Below are 23,365 nucleotides of genomic sequence, written 5' to 3'. Positions count from 1 at the left end.
AATGCACACATACAGGGCTGGAACATTTAGTTTATCTTTTATTCCTGCTGGCACTGTAATGGTTGTAATTCCTTCCAAAGCGCTGAATGAAACACAGAGATGTCTGTGCACTTAATTAACATTCAAGAAGTTTGTCTCCTAAGAGAGCTTTTAGGACAGAGACAGTGAATTTCCAAACATGAGTTTAGGAACTAAACCAATGGAAGCTTCTTTTATCCCCTTAGAGCAGTTCCCATCCAAACACTTTAACTCCTGGTGTCCCAGGACCTGCCAATTTGGGAATGAATGGAAATTCACATGGAAAGTTTTCACTCTTCAGGGTTAAACACTGGGAAACATCCCTTATTCCTGTGATTTGCCAATACTCACACCCTGAAAAAGGATGTGGGATATTTAGTTTAGTAAGAGTGAGGATTGGTTTGATGTGCTACATACAGATCTTTGGGAGCACTTCTGAAGGAAAAGGTTTACTAAAACAGGACAAGATCCAGTCGTGGCAAGCACTCAGATTTTAGACATGAACCAGCCATGTGGAAAAGCTGAAGAGACTAACAGGGTGAAGAATGCTTTTAGCTTTATTCACAGCCGCGTTTGCGTCCATACACTTCTAGAGATTCAGCTCCTGCCCCGGGCTTTCTGAGGATGACACTACACCGGTTCCTCGGGGGCGGGGGTAATTAATGAAATCTCACCGAGGGGGTGATTAAAGGTTTCTTGTGTCTCCCAGCCGCTCCCGCCGTGCCCTCAGCGGCTGCGAACGGGGCTTCACCTTCCCGCCATTTTCGCACCGCCTGAGGCGCGAGCGCGCGGACGAGCGGCCGTTATTTTTGGCGGGCTTCGCCTGAGGGCTGACCCTCAGCCCCGTCCCTCAGGGCTGTCCCTCAGCCCCGTCCCTCAGGGCTGAACCCTCGGGGCTGACCCTCAGCCCTGTCCCTCAGGGCTGAACCCTCAGGGCTGACCCACCAGGACTGACCCTCAGCTCCGTCCCTCAGGGCTGAACCCCCAGGGCTGACCCTCAGCCCCGTCCCTCAGGACTGACTTCAGGACTAACCCTCAGCCTGGTAAGCCCTGACTCTCAACATGGCCCTGACCTTCAGCCCACTCCCTCAAGGCCTGGAATCTGCAGAGAGCAGTTGCATCTTAGGCGTGCACCTGTGGATCTTCTAAATTCAGTACAGCTGCTTCTGTGTTTTAGGGCTTATGTTTGAAATTATGCTGGTCACTGGCATTGCAGCATTGAGAGAAGCTGCCATAAAATCGTGTGAAATTTGGATATGTTTGCAGCATTAATTATTTTGCTTTGTTTATCTGACTTCCATACAGCAGATTTGGAGAAATCAGTACACTGCTGCCTGTTAAGATTCAGCAAAGAAATGAAAAGGAGTTTAGCTGACACCTCGGCTCGCAGTACAGCAGGTACCAGCCCTTCTTATGTGCCCTCCCGTTCACACCTCCTTATGCTTTTATAGAGACATAAAATACATTTATATGTGAAATATTCATACAGGATATTCAATATTTAGCCCTAAATCCCCATTTCCTGAGTGGACTTGCATGAGTTACCTGTTTATTGCAGCACAGGGTGAGATTTTAGATGGATTCAGGGAGCTGATCACTGAGGGAAAGGTTTCATTAATAGGATTATGTACAGGACAGAGGGCTGGGAACATAAATTCTGTGAGGGAATGGCCTTTTATGTGTCTATGAAATGTAATTCCTGTGTGTAATGTAAAAGAATTAAGTAATTTTATTTACTTGTTTTAAGTGTGGGTTGTGTATTCTTTTGCTATTAATATACTATTACTTAAATTTTAATTTTAGGTTGTCTGCCTGTACCACTGTTCAATCAGAAAAAAAGAACTAGACAGCCCCTCACTTCAAATCCACTTAAAAATGAGTCAGGTACTGGTTCTGGGACTCATAGTTATGACTTCTCTCCCTCATCATTCGGTAAATAAGACATATTTTATTTTTTTTACTACCTCTAGATTCAAATAAATCATAACTTACTGATTGCATTCTATGAAATCAGACATTGTCTTTATCAAGGACTATATGTATCCTTTATATCTATTTCTGAAAAGTTCATTATGTGAAAATTGTCCTGCAGGAAATTTCTTTCTCCTCTGGACAATTGAGCTTTTTATACTTCTTGCCTAGAGGGAGTTTGACTCTTTGTGTGATGGAGAATGAAGTAGCACTGGCATTCAAATAGAGTCTCTTGAAACTGACCTTTTGTTTTCACTTGATTTCAATCAACATTCAAGTCCTGTGTTACAAGAAGAAACATTTGTAAGATGTCTTGTAGTTCAGAAAGGAACTTCTGTTCTTCAAATTGGGCTTGAAAGAACAGTGCAGAATTCTGCTTTTAGTGCTTTCATTATGTTCTTACTTGTAATAAAGTTTAAAGGTTTTCTTACAATAAAATCTCTGTTGCTAGTAAGTCTAATGTTTGTAACTGAACTGTTGTCTAGAGAAGCAACCTACTTGTTAGAAGTTGTCTCATAATTATGAATATCAAAGGATCACATTCCCCTTTTTTCTTTTTTCTTCCTCCTTCCTATGTGAGCCTGTTTGTGGGACATTAAGCAGAGTCAGAGGTCTACAAAGCCTTATTACCTTTCAGTCTTTTCCCTTTTTATCAATATTCAATCCTTTGTCTTTTGGAAATCAGGCTGGGGAACTGCAAACCCAGAAGTGGATGAACTGCAGAAAGCAGCAAGCAGTGGGTATGTAAAAAGCAAATTATTTGTTGCTTTTTTGATTTCTATTTGGATGTTAATTGTTTCATGAACAATCCGTGTGCGTCTTACAATAAAGCTGCTGCTGTGTCACTGATACTTTAAACTTGTCTTTGAAAGCCAAGCAGAACATCCGATGGCTCCTTCCCTTATGAAACCACCAAATGCATCAAAGTTTAATTTCGCAAATGCTGGGAAAAACGTGTCTGCCTGCAGGTTGGTGAAGCCTTTAATGTCTGTTACCCTTCCTTTTTGTTCTTCTGTGAAAATGCATCTCACATTTTCCCATATGCCTGTAGCAGTCAAAGAAACCCTTTTAATCTTACTCTCAGAGGAAACCTTGTTTATTTTGTTTTAGAGTTATGAAAATATGTGAATTTTGGGTCAGGAAAGACCCCTCACACGGGGCAGGACAATAACTGAGCAGGGCTTTAAGGCCTGTTGAAGTCAGATGGATTTATGCACAGGTGCTGTCACTGCCCTGTATATGGATGAATTTGGTGTAAACTCAAGTGAGTTTGGAGGTATTTAAAGCTAAACCAACAATTAAGGATTGCTTTTATGTACTTTAATCACATAGCTCAGTGTTCAGAAGAGGTGCTGTGACACTGAACTGTTGTATTGCAGGAACAGAAATGAATATACTCCTTTAGGTAAGACAGCAAACCCAAGATCTGCTGATGGAACTTCTCAGAAGTTTGAGAACTTTTCAAGCAGTTTGAAAACTGCCCAGCAGCAAAACCACCCTGACAGTCGTAACCCATCCCAGCTCATCAAAACAGACACATCCAAAGGACAGTGGCCAGTGAAACCCAACACTGTGGCAAGAAGTCTCCAGGATCATAATCCAGCGTATAAATTTAACTACAACAATCAGCAAAATAAAATGAATGAAAACCAATTGGGTTGTGTCCCAGAAGATAAAAGTCAGGTAAAACTTATGGGCAAGGTTAATAGGAAAGACACAATGAAGAAAGCAGTAAAGAAAGGAAAGTGGTGGAAGACGATGAGGTTTTCATCAACCCTTAGTAAAACCTGGAGTTTCTGGAAATTTAGAATTGAGATTTTCATACTGTAATAATCTAAAATTCTCAGTAAACTGGCAGGTAGTTGTTTCTATATTCTGAACAAATGCTCTAATTTTAATGTAATCATTGCCTATTTAACATAAGAAATAAATGCCTCTGTGCCCTTTGAAATTGCAAGTGTGTATGTCTAACTTAAGCTTTTGTCTTCATCTGAAAGGAAATTTCATCATCTCAAGTGAAAACTAAAATGAACAAGAATTCTTTGCGAATCCTGTCTGCAGTCATTCAAGGTGTGAGGCACTGGAGCCAATATACCTATAAAACTGCACTGTTATTTGAAGTTTTAGGTAAGCATTGTAGATTATAACAGTATAATCTGCTAATAATGCTAGGGCAACAACGAGTGAGAATTTTTCAATGACTGAAATACCTAAACCCACAAAATACTGGCATGAACACCGTCTAATTTCCCTTCCTATCAAAGGTGACTGAAACAGGTACAAAATTAACATTTCAGTCATCCTCCAACATCAAGTTTTTCTATCCTGTTTCTTTCCTTGTTTTTAGAATGTGTTAGAATAAATTTTCCTGTTTAGTAGGAATCTTCTGTAGAGTGATACAGTTTTAAAATATTTTTAAATATAATTAGTCTTGGAATTATTAATTTTGGCTTCATGGGACAGGCACACTGGATTCTGCAGTCACACCTGGAGCATATGGGGCAAAGAACTTTCTTCTGAGAGATGGAAAGGAGACCCTGCCTTGCGTGTTTTATGAAATTGTGAGTATTCTGTGTCCACACGTAACACAGTCACCACTAGCTCCCATCCTTTTTATGAGTGCAAAAAGAAAACATAAATCTACAGTGTAAAAGACAGGCTGAATGTTTTTACAATATTGTTTCCAATTTAGAGCAATAGTCCCTGCTTAGGCATCCTCAGACTTCTGTTTCAGAAAAACAGGTGAGACTTTGAGTTTAGCTTTTAAGTAGCTGGTAAGAGGAACAAAGCTGATGTGGAGGTCTTCTGTTTGATGTAGCCCTCAGAAACCAGCCGTGTGGAAAGCTTTTATGTCAGGTGATGTAATTGTTTTATGTGTTTATTATGCTTTGATGAAGGACCGTGAGCTTCCACGACTCATTAGAGGTCGAGTGCACAGGTGCATGGGAACCTATGATGCAAAAAAGAACATTTTCAAGAGCGTCTCTGTAAGACCAGCCACTGCTCAAGAACAGAACACTTTCCAAGACTTTGTTAAAATTGCAGATGCTGAGATGACAGCATATGTAAAAACTATGAATGAAATGTAAAAATCAAAATGGTTGTCCAAACCCCAGTTTTCACTAATTGTTACCCATAAAGGCTGGAGATGCTACAACATTTACCAAACTACCAGTGAAAATCTGGTTAAACCTTTGAAAATACCACTGTGCTGTGTCATCCAACAAATGCTGTGTTGTGTTCATTGGCTTCACATTTATGTGTTACCTGATTCATTTTTTTTTAAAATAAATTATCAGTCTAATACCTGTATAAAATAACCACAGACCCTGAGGCTGTAGGAAGATTCCCAAGGACACAGAGGAAGTAGAAAAGAAGGAATTTTTTGGACACAGAACTTCCTTGACTTTGCCGTAGAAATATCTTTCATGACAGATGGACCATGTACATGTTTATGTGCCTTTGCCTTCAAACATTACCTTTCATAGGTTATCCCTGCTGTTCCCATTTCCTTTTCCCCTACTTCAGAAGCTTTGTAGCAGATCTCTTGGGAATTGCAAAACAAAAGAGTAGTCAAGAAAATAGCAAACGGCATGGGGATTTTTTTATTATTTTATTATACAGTGTTGGCAATTGGAAATTTCACATTTAAAATAATTGAAATATTGTATCCAACAAGTCAAATACAGAAAACAGTTAATATTCTAAAAAGGAGCCAGCTAGTCAACGCAGAAACACATTAATGGAAAATACAGCTTTTAGTTACACTTAAAAAATTATATATTTAGAATAAAACTTGAACCTGGTCCAGCAAATTGTAACAGGAAAACGCTTTTACACAGTTTAACGCGCAGACAGTCTCTATTTTCAAAAGTGATCTGTCAGTGTGAGCACAGGCATTGTCAGCAACAGGTGAGACCTGAAGGATGTGCTTTATCAACTACTGCAAGGATCACTGGAATTCCCACCACACTTCAGGGTGAGGCGGGCTCAGAGCATGGATGCTTCAAGGAAGGTTTTGCCAATCCAGTTGCAGAGGGCATGTACGTGTGTTTGAATTATTTAAATATTATAAAAATGTTACAAAATGTTTAAGGAAGCTCCTAATGGAAGCGTTAGCTTGACTCATAAAAGGTGCAGAATTTTGCAGGATGTAGATGCTGATGATTTGCACAAGAGAAGTTGAGCTTTAGGAAGAAAAGGATTTGGTACAGCAGTGTTGTGACCTGTGAGACTCTGCTGTAACAGTAATTTCAAACTGCTTCCAGTTAAGTGATTGATGCTTCCAGTTTTGCACATGTGAAACTTATGTTAATAAGTAATGACAGGAATAGGTCCTTTGTCTACTAGGTTCGTTATGGCTGTTAATAAAAATCTAGATTAATTTTTCTTTTCAGGAAGTGTTTAGATCTTTGCAAAAGAAGTTTCTATTTGACACTAACAAATCACTTTTTCTAGTGAAACATTAAGTGAACAGTCGTAAACATTACACAAAACAGAAAAAACCCTACTCATTACAGTTTATACACACTACTCAACATTTTTCAGTTGTTGGGTGATTTTTTTTCTTGACCATATTGATCCTGTCTTGTATAATGGTTCTAGTGTAAAGGCACAGGTTGGTTAGGAAAGAAAAGCCTGCATCTCTGTCTCTCTGCTTTGTGGTGATTATTTTCTTTTTGCATGTTGTTTGTTATTCCTCACTTTTCTGACTCTTACATGAAAATTCTCAATCTCAGCCATTCATTAAAAAGAGTGTAAGACATCACTGAAAAGCACATTAATATACAGAAGTGACTGAAATTTATTCTTCTTACTTTAGGGCATTCCTTCAGCCTGTTTTGTTAAATATGTGGAAGATTTAATTTCTCAGTCCCTGTGAGCAAAAGGGCAGAACACTCATGCCCTCTTTCTCAGTGTACTTAATTCTGCATTGCAATCTGCATTTTCAAAGAACTTACTAAGTTTATGTGCAGAAACTGCTTTTAGAGTGCGTGGAAATGTAACAACAGGACAATTCTTTTGGAAAACAATGCAATGTTCCATTGAAGTTTAGAAGGGTGAGGAATGTAAACAAGACTGCAGAAGTCTTTGATGTATATTAAAATAACACAGTGATTGTTCTGTTTGCATTTTCTTATACATCCTCAACATGTCTCTGTCTGTCCCTTCATGTACACCTTCCATTAAAAAAAATAAAAATTCAGGAATCAGTTGGACTCAGCTAAGTGAAGAATAATAAATTTGATCACCTGGTTTGTGCCAAAATACAAAACTAAGAAGTACACCTCTGAATTAAATATAATCTATGTGATTTTTCTTTTTAATAAATAATAGAAAATAAAAGATGAGAATAGAATTAGAATTAAATTTTTATTTTAAATGAAAAAACACAACAGTGGGGTGAGATTAGAACCCAATGCTTCTTTTGCTTAAGGCAATCAAGTGCACTTATTTCAATGCTTGATAATAATGAATGCAGCGCCATTGTGGAAATCAGACCTCACAAAATTCCATACAGACTAATGAAATATGGCCATTTGTACTTCTGACACAGCATCAGATTTTTGCTGGTCAATAGCTTTTCACTTCACTTTTTTGTTCCACAGTCTGGACTCTGAATTGCAGTGGAAATACTGGGATCAGTTCATTCTGGCTTGTATTATCACTACTGATAAGGACCATTGGGCACAGACATTTGTAAACAGAGATTTTTTTTTTTCTTTTCAGCCTTAAACAGCAAAACCCAAAATCTACAGCTGTCATAGTTCAAAACATTTTATTAAAGTTCACTTAGAATAATAATTTAGGAAATACTGAGAACAAATTCTTAGGAATTTTTTTTCCTGTTAAAGTATTAAATCATCATGAAGCCTTTGGAAGTAGTTGGAGCTCTCAGAAAAAAAAAAAAGCAATTTCAATTTTACCCCAGACTTCATGAAGATATCTCTAAATCTTGGCAATTAGAGCAGAAGTAAAAGCTGTGCCCAGAACTTACAATATGCAGATGCTGCTAATATATATAGATTAAAAAGAAACTTTTCTTGTATACAATTCTTTTTAGCTAGCAATCTTAATTTTAGGCTGTGGCTACTAGTAGGTGCTTTTTCACTAATCAAAATAATTGTAACAAAATATCGTTATTGATTTTAAAGTTACTGGGTTCATAAAAGTTCTGACATTTCACAATATATCAAAAGTGAATTGAAGCTTTTAAAACTCACAATTTTGAGACGCAAAAGAAACTGGGAGGTAGACAGATGTTTTGAGGATAAACTGATTCTTTTTTTGTCTAAGGCAGAATGCCATGATCTGTTTAGAGCAGTGTAAAGGCTGCTGATTAATCCTATTTCAATTCCAGAGCGTTCGCTGCTCGTGCTTACGGAAGACTTTCAATGCACTTTTGGTCTTTGTCAATCTGACCTTCTCTTCCCCATCTCCTCTCCTCTCTTTAGCAACACAGCCAGCTGGAAGTGCTTTCATAATTTCTGCCCATTAGTGTAGACAGGAATGTTCTGTTCTTAAACAGTAATAAAATACTATAAAATAGTAGGTATTGGAGTTGGAGATATGTGCTCTTTTGGTGCATATTTTGCAAAGAATGGTAAAAAGACAGACAACATGACCCCAACAATTGCCAGCATGTACCCCCATCCAATCTGGCAGTCTCCTGCATAGTAGATGTCTGAGTTCTCACAGAATCTCTTCACAGTAGCAGAGTTGAAACCAAAAGGGTAAACCAAAAGCCCAGAAGCCATTATGAACACTAGAGAGGAGAAAAAAAAATCACACCAGTTATTATCAAACATTAATTCCTTTGGAAAAAAGGAATCCTTATTTTAGAAAGGCAAATCTATATTATATTAAAATCAATGGGAAAAGGCATAGCTTATAAAACCCCCTTGAGATTGGCTGATTGTCCTCCTTTTCATAATTACCTCTTGTGGTGTGACAAGGCAGCAAGTTGGGATTTTTTCATGAGAACTCTTGCCATTAAATAACTTCAGAAACGCTGTGATCCAAATTATGTAGCCATGTAAAAAGTAAGGTGGTTCAGATATAATGGAATCCAGAGGAGAAGAATTCCTAAGTTGGCAGATTCCAAACCAGCTTCACTTTCTTCTCAACAGCATTTTTGTGCTTGAGACAAACAATTACTTTGTTCTGCCAAATATAGAAACTTTCAATGAAAGAGTTCAAATACAATTTTTTAGATTCTGCTGATGAGGTTCTGATAATATGAGACTCATTAGTACCGACTCAAATTGTTTAAAACATCCTGCATTTGAACAACTGATGAAAAACAACACCATCTATCTTCTTTTGTTTATTTATTTTATGTCTCTTGACATTGGAAAGCCAGGCTTGCCTCCTGCAATGACCCTGCATTATTCATTGACTTTTAATAGAACTTCACAGATTTCAGTCTTTAAGGAATCCATGTCATATTCAAATATCAGCTTGTGCAGGTAATTGAATCAACAGCAGAACCACTTTTCCAACTTTGAAAATAAGACTGCCCAAGGCATAACCCATGAGTAAGACAAAGATGCATGAAAACCCCCCAGGAACAACTCTGGAACCTGATTCTGCCCAGCTTGGAAGTGGAGAGGGGCTGAGCCAGGCTGGTGAGAGGGGTTACACCTCCTTTTCTCTGAGACAGCACTGAGAAACCATGTTTTCTTTTCTATCCCTTATGCTAATCAATTACCACTGTATTTAAAATCTCTACTCTATTTTAAAAGGCTTTATTTTATGTACTTAAAAGGTACCATGGAGCAGTCCCTTTTCCTCTCTTCCTCTTTTTTCAGGACAGTGTTTTGTTCAAATTCAGGGTAGTGATTCAAGAAGCAACCAGAATTAACAGTTATGTTTGAGCTGATAGATAATTCATAACCAGCAAACATCTAATGAAACATTAGGAGAATAAAACAAACACTGTGTGCTATTCTCTGTGTTTGTGATTGCCTTTCAGGTAGGACATGTGCATATTACTCCAATTATAATACTGGAGAGGCTTAATCTTAAAAGTATCCCCTAAAAAGGGCAATCACTCATGAATCTTTTTTTAATTAAAAAACACTTTAATTAGCTGAGGGCTAGATGAAGTCCAAAAGTTTAACACACAGCCTGTCGAGTCCCCGAATAATTTGAATGAAACCTTTCCTTCTAGTCCAAATGGAACTGCTGAGTTAATCCCTTGTAGAAAACAATAAGGTGAAGAAAATGGAAATTAAAAGGAGAGAAAGTGGAGCAGCAGCAAAGTCTGTTTCCCTCTGGGTATCTCACATATGGGTACAAAGAGAAGCTGCCTGCCAAGAGGTGGAACTCCCTGAGCACCAAGTGTTTCACCTGCTCCAGCAGCCACCCTCTTTCCTTTAAACCTCAGCAAGAATTTTGCAGTGGTTGCTGTGGCCTTTTCCTCTTTCCAAGCACAAGGTGTGTGAAAGATGCTGCTGCAAGAGCCAGTAAGGGAACAGTGCTTCCCAGCACAGGGAACATCCTGAGCCAGCCCCACAATTCCTGATCCTCCAGCAGCCGCCCCTGCTGGGGGTGCCCAGGGCAGGGGGAGCTCCTGGAGCTGAGATTTCAGCAGCTGTGTCCCTGCCTTTAGGGCCTGACAGTCACCAGCCATGCTGGACCTGAATACAAAGACGTTATGTTCTGCAGATCTCCCTAACTGCTCATGTGTGACACCCCCAGAAACAATCGAAAATGAAAAACAGTAAAAATGAGGCCACACCAGACAAGGACAAGGGGTGATAGTTTTAAATTAAAACAGGGTGGACTCAGAGTAGATAGAAGGAAGAAATCTTTCATGATCATGATGAGTGTGGTAAAACACCAGCACAGGCTGCCCAGAGAGCTGGTGGCTGCCCCACCCCTGGAAGCACCCAAGCTCGGGTTGGACAGGGCTCTGAGCAATCTTGTCTTGCTGAAGACATCCCCGTTTGCTCCAGGAGAACCTCCACAGGTCGCTTCCAACCCAAACTATTCCATGACTCTGTCATCTTGTTCAGGAAAGGTCACTGAGCTTTCCCAAAAGAGCTGAGGGGCCAGCACAGCCTGAGAGCCACATGCCGCTCTTGCACACCCAGGAAAATTCCAGAACACCTCCTCTGGGGGCAGAAAAACATGGGAAATGACTCAAAAAAGGGAGATTTTTCCTCCTGCTGTTTACAAGAGTGTTAAACCACGAACTAAAGCCTGTTAATCCCTGGACCTGTGCAGTTGTAGGTTCACAGCTGGGTTGTGGAACAGGGGCTGCCCAAGAGCCTGTGGTGCACAGGGGGTGCCCAGCACAGCCCCCCTGCAACCCAGGCTGCTCCACTGCACCAGCAGTCTTGAAATAGCCCCGGGGTGCAAAACCTTCTGTGAAATGTTGGGAAAGTGAGCCAGTTTTACAAGAAACAGCCACTGCTCGAAGCAAGAAGTAGGTCTAAAATTAAAATTTCAGTTTGTTCATCTTTTCAAAGCCAAAATAGCATCTCATTCGATGGAGGAAAAAAAAAAAAAAAGGCAGAATTGGAAACAGTCCTTTCAGTGATAAAATCCTTTCCTAACTGTTAAATTTCACTGTTTTTCTGACACTGTCTCAACCCCTTGCTCTTTCACATATCTGTTCCATATATGTTTTCTTTTTCATTGGGTTACACAGAATTGTTTTGAAGGCTGTGTTTTACAGTGTTTTGATTACCACTTGGTGCTGATGTTGCTTGGTGTGATTTAATGGGAGCAGCTTTATATTTTTCCAAGGCTAGAAATAATCTGTCACAGCTGAATGTATACGTTCACATCTCAAACGGGCTAAAAAGTTACCCACGGTTTCATATCCTCGGGCATGTCATGGAATGACCTCATTATTCTCATTTAGGTGCCCTCTTTCTTACAAAGGCTCCAAATATTGAATAGCCCCGTTATTACCCGCAGAAGCCGAGCTTTCAGGCGTGGTGCTAATGACTGCTTAATGGTGCTGTCTGTCAGCAGCACAGCGAGCTGGGACAGCACACAAAGGAACAGTGGGGCTCCATTTAGGCTCCTCGTGTAACACTCACGCCTCTGCACGGCTTTCCAACAACAAACATCACTTTCAAAGGTGTCAGAACACAGCAGCGAGTGCATCTCGCCGTGCTGCGTGCTGTAATCCTGCTGTCACACAAGGTGATGAGGCCACACAACACATTGGGGTCTGTTCTGCAGCATGAAGCCTCTGGGGTGTGAGAGGACTTGCTGGTAAAATGCAGTTGAGTTCATTTTTGACCTGGTTTGGTAATTTGATTCATCTCCCATCAGCTATAAATGGTTACACTGGTTAAAAAATGCTCTTTTGTTTTGTTTTGTTTATTATGTGCCACACAGGTGTTTGGTATTGCTGGGTTCCCTCTGCAGTAACTCACAGCCACTGCTGCTGGCAGCCCAAGACAAGGCCGAGCCCATTGGTTCAGCAGTAAGTCATATTTCATTTCTTCTTTCTATTCCCAAACAGTTACAGTCTCATCCTCTTTGCTTCCCTGGTGTCCTACAGCCAGATGGTAAATGGCACTTTCTCCTCTGAAGGCTTTGCCAGCCAAGGCCTGGTTTTATTTTTAAAAAGTAGGTTTCTGAATTGGTTGCTTTCTAAATAACTTTAATAGGAATAAGGTATTATTTGAAAGGAGGACACTTCTCTTTAGGGAAAACAGGGCTTTTTGTAGGAAAAAATTGTAAATTGTTGGTGAAAATACTGAACCAATGACACTTCTAGTTTGGAAAAATAGCATTTTCTGCTATTTTAAAATTAATAATATATAACTCTTTGTCATTGCAATGGTTTATTCATTTCAATAAGCCCCTGTACAACTGTTTAATTATTTAAATCTCTCACACCATTTTCAAGTTGATTTCAAACCAAAGCAGAGCAATGCAGTTCTCTGGAGTGTGTGCAGAGGGCACCAATGTACAACACTCTTAGATACCATGACAAAAAAGGCCGTTTCCATTCCCCTTCTTTTGGCAAGACTGATGGAGTTTCCAACCTCTGAAACACAATAATTGAATAGGTTTCTGTATTGTGAAGCAGGAATGTTTAAACTGGACTAAGCTTATGCTTATCTTGCATACTAATGTTGAAATGGATGGAAATGCAAAGGTGGCTCACAAACAGAGAGAACAAAAAAAAACCTGGTTTATTTTACTGTGTTTGTTAATAAGTTGAGGTGATGTGTAGTAGTGAAATATGCTGTGTGCATGAATTCTCTTCCTGAAATTACCTGCTGTAAGAAGATTAGTTTGTCTTAGAAATTTAATTTGCTTACTTTAGGAGTGTATTATATTCCTGATACCTGTGACAATGATGGATTAATTGCAAGCTTGTGGGACATATCAGATAATCACTGGAATTAGGGTTGAATCATAGGCAAGCAAGGGTATTATTCCAACCCTGTTACAGATTGTCACAGTCTTATGTCTTCTTGGAAGATTTTTATTGACAGAGCTTAATCTACCAAAGCAATTTTCACTCATCTCATCAAGAAGTTTCCTCTTATATATAATCCATTACCTCCTTTATTAAACCTGGCAGTTCTTCATATGCACAATCAGTTGACTTGGAATAACACATTTCCTCTCAGGTTCATACATTTTATTCACCTAATAACTTTATTAGCTGCTCTCCAGCTTTTCATTACTTACATGATCTTAAATGAGAAAGCAGGTGCTGATCCAAAGCCACAGACAGCTTAACACCAAGCAGAAATCTAACAGGGAAAACCTGGCAGCCAAACACAGCCAGAGATCTTCAAAAAAATCACCTCTTGTCCTACTGCCCTGCCTGGCCTGCTCTCAGTCCTTCCCAGCACTCTTCACAAGCAAATATTTTTGTAGCATGGCTGAAGGGTTTCTACATTTGGGGTATTTTGGATAAATTTCCTTCTACAAAGAGGAGGTACCTATGTTTCTCTTCCATATCTATCCCTTGAAGACAGTGCTAAGTAAGATCCAAGGTTTTTGTCAGTAATAGCTGCACATCAGTGTACAAATAGAAACGAGATGGAATTCTGAGCTTATCTGAAAATTAGTGTTTTCCTTTGACTACTTCAGGAGGAGGAATTGCCCAGAGTAATTTGGGGAGAGCTGAAATAGATCCAAAATCAGCAGGCATCATTTTAAATGCCTATTACATATAAATAAAACAAACAGGAAAGTGACCTCTCAAAGATAAGAGAAACCAGACTAAAATCCTACTGTTATAACAGCTGAACTTTGGAGGTGAGGCAAGCAGGGACACTCTTAAATGCCATTCTGCTCTGCTGAACTCGTGGCAGGTGCATGTCAGGTACCTGGAGTTCAGACTCTTGGAAGCAGCCCTAGCAATTATTCCCTCCAAGGAAACCAAAAGGAAGAGCAGGAAAAAGGGATAATAATGCCCATATACTTGGTATAAAGATGTAGCTGCCTTCCTTTGTAACTGAATAAAGAGCTGGAACTCCTAATAATGGCCCAGCCACTTCTAACATATCACACTTTAGCTCTTCTTTGTAAAGAATTATTCCAATGGCATCATTTCAGTCAAACATGTTGTGATTTGAGGAGCTTCTATCAGTGCTGGACTGGTGCCAAAGGAGTAGATTACAGCAGTTCCTTTTCTGGCTTTTCTAAATGGTGCAACTCACAAGTTAGCACTTAGCAGCTGTAATATAAGTGTAGTTATAACAAGAGCTGTGTAGCTTGTCAAACCCCTTTGTAGCTAACAAAGGGAATGGGTTCGTTTCTACAATGTCTCCAAACTCTGTGTTTAAGGAAATGCTGAGTCTGTGACTCCAGCTCACAAGCTAAGGAGCTGCATCAGATATAGTAGCTTGTATTTTTATGTATGTACATACATGCAAAATTATGGGGAAATATGTGTATATCAAACACTGGGAATGCTTTCCATTTCAGTTTATTTGGATTTAGCTGAGGTAGAGTAGGAACATGTTATTTTAAATAAAGCTAGCACTGAAGCGAGGGTGTCCATGCACCTTTTTTACACAAATATTTTTAGTGCCACTAAAATACCCCACTCAGGTTCTGTTGGGACAACCCCCTCATTCTACAAATAGCCTGTTCCAGAAATGTCTAACAATTGTGGGAATAGCTGAATCTACCTTACTTATTAACTGCAGGGAGTGGAATCTGACTATCCAGACTTTGGAAAAGAAATTCTCTGAAGCCATCACAGAGGTAATTGGGCTTGGTAATTACTGCATTAGCTGCAAGTTTATTAAGTGCCACAAAAGGAAATGCCATCCTGGTGACCTTTGAGGCTGCATTTCACAGCATGTTTTCTACATGAGAACAAATGATGAAACTTGACTATTTCTGCCAAGTGAGTGGTAGCTATGGTGAAGATTTATAGCTGTAATCTGGTAATCTATGGGCCTAATGATACAGTTATGGAGCTCGTGTCATTGACTCAAAAAGCCTGAAATGATCTAGCACTGTGTGGACTATGGTGAAGGAGTGCATTTTGTCATCTGCAAGGTTAGGAGAAATACAGCCTCTTTAGCAGACTGTAAAAGAGAGACAAGAGCTAATGTTTCTCAAAATAGCAGCCTGTTACACGAAATTTTACAAGAGTCAGAGAGCTAAGAAATGGGGACTGTCAGATTGGAAACCATTATGATTTTCCTCTTTTGTGCTGCTTCAATAATTACACAGATTTTCTATTTTTATTTTTTGAAATTATTTAAGTCATGCTCACTTCATCTCTCTCAGAGCAGCAAACACAGAAGCAGACTAATAATGTAATATTGACATATTTAAGTGTTGGATTCTTTAGCTGAGAGCAGCATGTTCAGAATGTATCATGCCTGTAATGTGCCTCTGTTCCCTTATCTTTGTGTCACATTTTATTCAACAGGCAAGAAGTGCTAATAAAAAGTGCATATTTCAGTTGTTCTATTTTAGGTAAACATAACATGGTACACATTTTCTAAGCAATGCACATTTCTACAAATAGAAATCAGGGTGGCAAACGCTTTGCTTCTCTTCTTAATTAACCTAGCCTTGCCAAAACTGCTGTGTTCTTCAGCATGAGCAAGGAATGAAACTGATGACTGAAAATTTAAATTAAATGCTTTTTCTTGTGATCTTTTGGCTGAGAACAAGAGCAGCTTCCACCTACCATCTGATGCATACCCTAGCAAAAGAACCAGTGTCAGCCTGGGTCCACGTGCAGCTGCAGGGAGTGAGGGAACAGCCACATTTATATTGCCTTTGCTTTGGAGCCAGCTCACCTGGGAAGGGGAGATGCTGCCCAGCCTGCAGCAGGTCTTGGCTCCTGCTCTGCCTGTCAAATCCAAGTTCTTAAATAGCCATTTAGAGCAGGGGCTGAGGTCCAAAAGACAGGCAGTGATGTGTAGATCACCTGAAATGTCGTGATTCCGCATGACACATTTGCTCCCGTCTCCTCCCCACCTGCTCAGCCCACAGGTCTGCTTTAAATCAATCTTTTCACCTCTCCCAAGGCTCACAATTTAAGCAGAGCAGAAGCTGACGAAAACAGATTTATAATGAAGCTGGTGGCCATTAAATACCAGCCTTCCACCAGAGGTGACCTTATTGTAAAGCGTTGTACAGTGAATTTATTTTGACTTTGCCCATTCTCTACCTCATCTTGCACACTGGCAGCCAAGGCAGTGGTGGTGGGAGGTCTGAGAATAATGCCCACGTCTCCCTTCATTACAGCTGCACTTCACATCCCAGCAGCCTCCAAGCCTCAGGGATATCACATTCATTACCTCTTTCAGAGACATGTATTTTACATATGTGGCTGAAAGGTGATTAGAATCCTTGACACAACAGTGTTTTATCTGGAATGCAACCATGAAAAATACATGCCTGAAACAAAAAAGACATCCTACATCCTTCTCCTAATTGATTTAAGCTACAAAGACCAGCTGCAGTTTTCCCAGGGCACAGGAACTACCAGGAAGACACAAATTGCATGTTTTCAAATCTCCTCATAAAAAACTGCTTGACAGGGGGTTGAAAGCAGACTTTTCTGTTTCTCAGATGTCCTAGTCCTGTGAATGTCATCAGTCAGCAGAAGCTTATGTGCCACCACCTGATCATAAAGAACAGTTCTGTAACAACCCTCATTTCATGCTGCTGAGTCCAGCCCACCATAAATCAGCCACACCACGAGTAATGTTGGAAATAATTGTCTGCTCCAGAGCTCCTCTCTCCCAGCCCAGGTGCCACACAGCTGTAGCCACATGCAGCCCTGTCCTGCTGAAGTGGGTTAGAGCAGCACCTCCAGCAGTGAGGCTCCCTGAGTGCTTGGAAGATCTTTAATGCTGCACACTGGAACTGTGCAGGTGTACCCTTTCAGTGGTTTTAAAAACGTTATAAATGGAGTCAGCTCTGGCTTGAACCAGATGCTCTCTGAGATGGAAAATGGGATAGCAACTGCTGCTTCACTGAAAGCTGCCTGGAAATGCAGCAGGTGATCCCAGCACTGATCCTTAGGTGCACAAGGCACTCTGATCCTTTCTCTCTTTCTAATATCCAGCTTTAATATCCAGCCCTGAGCAGGGTTTGCTGTCACTGATGGCTGTTTGTGCAAATGAATCAGCACAGCACATCTGATGTTTTGACTTCAGCCCTGTTTGACCCCTGTGTTCCTCAGCCAGGTCTTACACAGCAACTTTGAATAATGTCCTCTTAAAACCTGTGGTCAGAACTGTCCTGGGCTGGTTGTGCTGGTCCAGCCACCCTCAGTTAACAGCAGGCAGATCAGCCTCAGAGAGCCCCAGCCACATCTCACACAGGAGCTCAGTCCAAAGCTGCTAGAAGAACGTAGTAAAACAAAACAAAAAACAATACAGTTGTGTTCTGATGCAGAGCTACCTAGATTAGAAAAATCATGTTGAAATCCAAAGTAGTGATAGAAATACCCCAAATTACCAGCTAAATGAAAGTGTTTTGGGATATCTGTTCCTTCTTATCAGGTTGGCCCAGCTGCACAATTTCCCATCTCCAATTATACCAAAAGGCCCACACTTCCTCCTTCATTAATGCTTTTGAAGGATTTAATGAGTTACTTCATCAGGTTAATAAATCCCCTCAATAATTTTATTACACTTTGATACAGTTATTCAAGAGGTACAGCTAACAAATGATCATCATTTATATTTCTTGACAGAATAACTTAGTTAATAAATTTGGCCCATGAAATCCAGAATTCATAAATAAACTATGGGGAAAATTGAGTGTCTGTGTGGAGGAGGGGTTTTTCCTATCTCTGGTTATGGTTCTATTGGAAATCCTCTGCTTCCTGTGCAATAACTTCAGGCTGAGGAGAGCTGCAGGAGGTTGGTGCCTTTTGGCAATGTCCTGCTTCCCACTGAGTGCTTAGGGGGAGTCCAGCTGCTGCAGCACATGTGCCACTGGACATAACCCATAGTAATTTGCTCCAGCACTCCCTCAGGTTTAAAATCCAGCTTCATCAAGGCTGTTCCATTCCTGGAGGCTAAGCTCTTCAGCTGATTTTGACCAGGTGCACTGACACCATCAGAAATAAGCATTCTATTCTGGAAATTATTTTAAAACTGAATTGAATTGGTTGCCATGCCTTTTTTCTTTTCCTGTGGCATTATAGTAAATGACATCATCAACAAAATAACCTTAGGGGCAAGGGTGTTTTCAGAATCTTAACCTCTGAATGGCCAGCAGTATTACAGCTTCCTATTACCAGATTAATAATATTTATGGTAGGTAGACTGCAAGAATGGGATCATACTATTTATTTACTTACTGTTGAAAGCCACCTCTGGCAAGAACAAATTTCCCATTAATCACCACCTTATCTCTGTAAGAAAGAGTTACTCTCAAGGACATCTGTATTATTCCCATTGTTTTATTAATACAAGAATAGCTCTGCTGTGGATTTTTTGACATTGAACTATTTATTTTCTAGATTTTCTTTTTAAAGGGGAGCTCAAATGCTTAAATAAACATTGAACTTTCTTAATAAATGAACTACTTAATACTGCAATTGCAGCAATAAGATCCCAATATTTCCCTGAATATATTTTTATGCAAAGAAACTGCAAATCTGTATTTTTTTTCTTCTTTTTTTTATCAACTGACGCTCCAATTATGAATTTTTAGTTTCTTCTGGGAGTGCAGATGACCTTGTTAAGTTGTGAGAGCGCCAGAAAAATGGTGCCTTCCAGTCCAGGGTGTCAGAGAAGTGAAGCCAATTTCTAAGCTCAGGTCTTGTAATAAAAAATGCATATTTCTCTCTCCTTTCACATAGGCTTTAGCCAGCATTTGAAACATTACCTACTGGGCTGCAGGATGATTTGTTTTTCTAATTTTTCAAGAGCACTACATTGTATATTTTCAACTTTAAAAAAGAAATCAGTGTAGGCCCAGCAGAGGACAATACCAGCAAAATTCTCTTTCATGTGAGAGAAGCATTAGTGGAAAGCCTTCCACGAGCCTTATGCAGTACCAGAATGAGGTGGTTGTGCCAGTAGAAGGGGTAGCAATTAATGTTAATTTGCTGTTTAATTAGGTGTCCAGTACAGAACAATGGTGAGACACCTGTGTGGGTGGGAGGAGACCCAGATTGTCAGGTGGACACAGCCACTCCTGCCTCCCAAACTCAGGCACTGCTCCCACAGCAATTACTCTGCAGCCTGTCAGATGTGGTTTAGGCAGTGATTTGTTTGCAGAGTGAAAGGTGTGCTTGCAAACAGAGTAAAGGGCTCTGTCCCTGTCCTGCCCCTGTCCTGCTGCTCAGCCCAAACCATGGGCTGTGAGGATGCTCTGGGGGCAGTGCCAGCCCTGCAGCTGGGTTTGCGTGGCTCCAGCAGCCAGCCCTGCTCAGCTGTGCCCTGCTGAGAGCTGGGACCCCCCTTGCCACAGCTGAGGCTGCCAACCCCTCACCCAGCAGTGAGAAACACCCCAGTGACAGGGGCTTCCTTCAGCACTGCCAAAAAACCCCACAGCATTTCCATCTTCCTGCATTGAAATGTTTGAGTTAATAACATTTATGGGGCAGCATGGGAAAATGAACTTAAATACATCATTTGTCATCTCAGGATACTGAATTACACCATTACTGAAAGGGATACAGAGAAATGTGTCCAATAAACAGAGCATAGTTTGCACAATTTGCTTTGCATTTCCCACATCCTGCAACAAGAACAGGGCAGTCAGGCTCCTTAATGATCATAATGTATGTACAGAAAGAGCAGCTCCCCGAGGGCTCCTGATTAATCAGGAAAATGCTCATTTGTTCTGGCAGAAGTGATGTGCATCTAGGCAGGGCAAATGATGAACCCTAAGTGCACACATCAGCCATCGAGGCCCAAAAGTTTCCATTCACTGAACTCATTTTCTCTCTAAGAAATAACACTCCACGTCTCAGCACTTGTTCCTGTCCCAGTTCCATTAGGGTTTGGTCTGACAAAGGCAGAAAGAGGCCCCGCATCCATTTCAGAGACTCTGGATGCATTGAGCTCCCAAATGAAGTCATTTCTGCTGCTTGCTCAGATACCCCGTTCAGGGGAGGACACGAGGCCTCAGCTGCTGGGTCTGATCACTCTGCAAGAGACTTGGGAACAAGTTGGAAGATTTAAAGGATTTTTCACCAGCTGATCTAAATCCCTGCCTGTTTTTTAGTCCCCAAGAAGCTGCTCACTGATTGCAATCCTTCCTCCACTCCATCAGAGCCATATTAATTCTGTGGTTTGGCACAGCTGTTGCCATCTAGAAGTTTGCAGTGTGGCATTTGAAATCTTTATTTCAGATTTTGTTTTCTATTCTGAGTTGGAAGTTTGCTAGTAATGAGGTGAATCCTCTGTGCCTGACACGTATTTCCCTTGGTGTTCATTTTGAAATTAGCCACAGAAAGGACAAACTAAAAGCAGATGTGTCATATTTTTCCTCTGTGTGTTTGGAAGCTCACTCATGGAAATATCTTTGTCAGATAAATGAATTCCAGGTTACTGGGATAAACAGATGCAATAAAATACTCATGTGTAGGAGAAACCCTTACAAAAATGTGATCCAACAACTCTTCAAGGAAATTGCCATGTAAGAGATCCAGCTTTGAGGCTTACCTCAGGCCTTTGCATAACATGATAGTTTGTACTTTAAACTGGAGAAAATGTGATGGGATCTTTTGATATTTTTCCTCTTGCTTTTTCAATTTCATGGGATCAGCAGAAAGGGAAGGGAACCAAAGCTGAACTAATTCTGTGCTTCTGCCTCCACCACTGCCTGAGCACATGGCAGAGATTGCTTGGTGGAGAATTGAGTATCTGCTACCCTTCTTATGGGCATCTCACAATTGCCAGAAAATGTGGATTTTGGACTTGTTTTCAGCATAACATGAGAAAGAGGAAAACCAGAAATAAATGAGAAGGCTGAAATATAATCAAAAACCAGTAGTTATTTAGTTTGGCTACTGATTTATTAATGTATTATAGTTAAGCACTGAGGAATAAACCCTCACTTAAAAATGTTCGTCAGCTCTAGGCAGGATTATTTACAGGAAATAAAAACAGTTAAAGAATTAGAATGAAATCCTGCACATATTGAGTCAACAGAACTGCTGCCACCGACCTCATTAGGCCAGGTTTTAGCCCCAGATATCTACAAAGAACCACAATGCTCTTGCAGTGTAACTGGCAGATTAATATCTGACAACACCAGTTTATCTTTCCCTACAGAATCCTTAATTTTTATGCAGCCAGCCTAAAAACTTTGCTCCACAAGTTTGTGTTTGAGTGCAAACCAGACAATATTCCCTGCCCCTTTCAGGCTGTTTGCTCACTGTCACCATTCCCATTTGGCTTAAGCACCTCCTGAAATTATTATTTTGCCTCCATGTCCCTTACAAGAATATTTTTCCTCTGAGGTATCTGCTTTCTCAGCAGCAATTTTAAGGCATTTCAGGCTACAGAAGAAATATAAAATAAACCCTGTGCTCAGATATATCATAAAGAACATGATCCTTTAACCCTGTCCTTGGAAAACCCATCAGCATTTGCTGTACTTCAGTGATTCTCCATATGCTTTTGCAAGGAACATTTTGCACCTGCCAGCACAACACAGGACAGGCAGCAGCATTGCAGGAGGAAACATTAACTAATTTACACAAAGCCTTAGGTGGTCCATTAGCCCTTCATAAAAACAGGAATGTGTAATTACTGCATCCACGGACAGAATTAAATGTGATGGACTACAAAGAAGCAATGAGCGAAACAATTAACAACAAAGCCCAAGTAAACTGCTCTGATGAGGAGCCATGGCCTGGCTGAATGGGTCTGACAGCTCAGGTTTCCCTCTGCTGTCCCCAGGGATGTGCCCACTCCAAACTTTTCGCTCAGTGCAGACAGGTGAGCTCCTGTCAGAGTCACTGCACCTGCTGATCTATTGCAGGTCGTGTAAGGTACAACCAACAGCCAAATAAGCTGCTCAGCACAGGAGTACCCTTCTAGCATCATTAACTCCATCAATCCATTCTTTCTCCTGTGTCTCTGGACAAATGGTTGCTCCTCCAAGCCTGATGCCATTTTAGGAGGATGCAGCTCAGTGGAGCACCACTGCCAAGGGGGCAATGCAGCAGATGCTGTCCCAAAAGCCTGATGGAAAAGCTGCTCCACAGGCTTCAGTTCATTAAGGTAATTGCAACTGCTCTGTGACACGGTGCACAGTTACATTTGGGATGGCAAAATCCATCCAGAAGAAAAGCAAATCCCCCCTGCAGCCCTCCAGCCACGCAGGTTAATTGTGAGTACTTTGCAGTGCCTGTGGTGAGGCAGGAGCCTGGGGGGCTCTGTCACAGCTTCCGTCCATAATTTGATTTAATGCCCTCCATGAACAATTGCATCTCCGTGCTTGTAATAAGGAAATGTCATAAAGGTACCTGCTGCCTGGTCCAACATCTTTTGGCTTTGACAGGTCAAATTTACAGCTTTAATTCAGCAGCCTGGAAGCTTGGTATTCTGTACACACACAGGGAAGGGCTGGCAGAACAATATTTTATAAAAGTTCACCTGTGTTCAGCGACTCATGGAGGATATAACCCTTTGGACCTTGTGAAATGACTTGCAGACAAATTCCCACTCCAGATTGTCCAGTGGCAAATTACAGAGTTCTAATCAAACCCCAGTGTGCCTGGATGTATTCACTGGAATGTTTTGCTTCTGTAGCATAAAGAGTTGAACTTTCAGCAGCTTGAACAAGTGCTCAGTGGGGTTCTCTCAGCTGTGAGCATCCCCAGCAGGAGGAGGAAAGAGCCCTTCAAAGCAAGTCTGATCTCCCTGCTCCTGATACCCAGGTGAGATAAACCCCCCAAAGCAGTACAGCTGAAACACAGAGCTAAATGTGAAAGGTG

At 40.8% G+C, this 23,365-nt stretch overlaps 2 protein-coding genes across 5 annotated transcripts in view; one reads left to right on the top strand and one right to left on the bottom strand.

Moving 5' to 3' along the window:
* The first annotated feature begins 600 nt into the window (after window positions 1-600).
* SPATA22 (spermatogenesis associated 22) lies at window positions 601-22,888 on the top strand. 4 transcript variants are annotated; one of them, XM_038158169.1, is made up of 8 exons: window positions 601-673; window positions 1,327-1,416; window positions 1,822-1,950; window positions 2,675-2,729; window positions 2,862-2,957; window positions 3,369-3,672; window positions 3,987-4,116; window positions 4,453-7,900. In XM_038158169.1, exons 1-8 carry the CDS (start codon window positions 643-645, stop codon window positions 4,638-4,640), a joined length of 1,023 nt encoding a protein of 340 aa, XP_038014097.1. In that variant the 5' UTR covers window positions 601-642; the 3' UTR covers window positions 4,641-7,900. The 4 variants fall into 4 exon arrangements, with proteins under 4 accessions (XP_038014097.1, XP_038014096.1, XP_038014099.1 ...); XM_038158168.1 differs by having other exon boundaries at window positions 609-673; window positions 1,324-1,416; XM_038158171.1 differs by lacking the exon at window positions 601-673 and adding an exon at window positions 12,349-22,888 and having other exon boundaries at window positions 1,243-1,416; window positions 4,453-4,550.
* Window positions 5,584-23,365, bottom strand: part of TMEM211 (transmembrane protein 211) — a 60,052-nt gene continuing 42,270 nt past the window's right edge. Inside the window, exon 3 of the mRNA XM_038158172.1 lies at window positions 5,584-8,755. Within this exon, the coding sequence (XP_038014100.1) occupies window positions 8,529-8,755 (227 nt within the window). The 3' untranslated portion in view covers window positions 5,584-8,528. The remainder of the gene's footprint in view (window positions 8,756-23,365) is intronic.

Source organism: Motacilla alba, chromosome 19 (assembly GCF_015832195.1).
Source record: "Motacilla alba alba isolate MOTALB_02 chromosome 19, Motacilla_alba_V1.0_pri, whole genome shotgun sequence".
NCBI classification, from domain to species: Eukaryota; Metazoa; Chordata; class Aves; order Passeriformes; family Motacillidae; genus Motacilla; species Motacilla alba.
The sequence above is the reverse complement of the archived record's forward strand: the minus strand, read 5'-3'. Positions and strand labels throughout refer to the sequence as shown.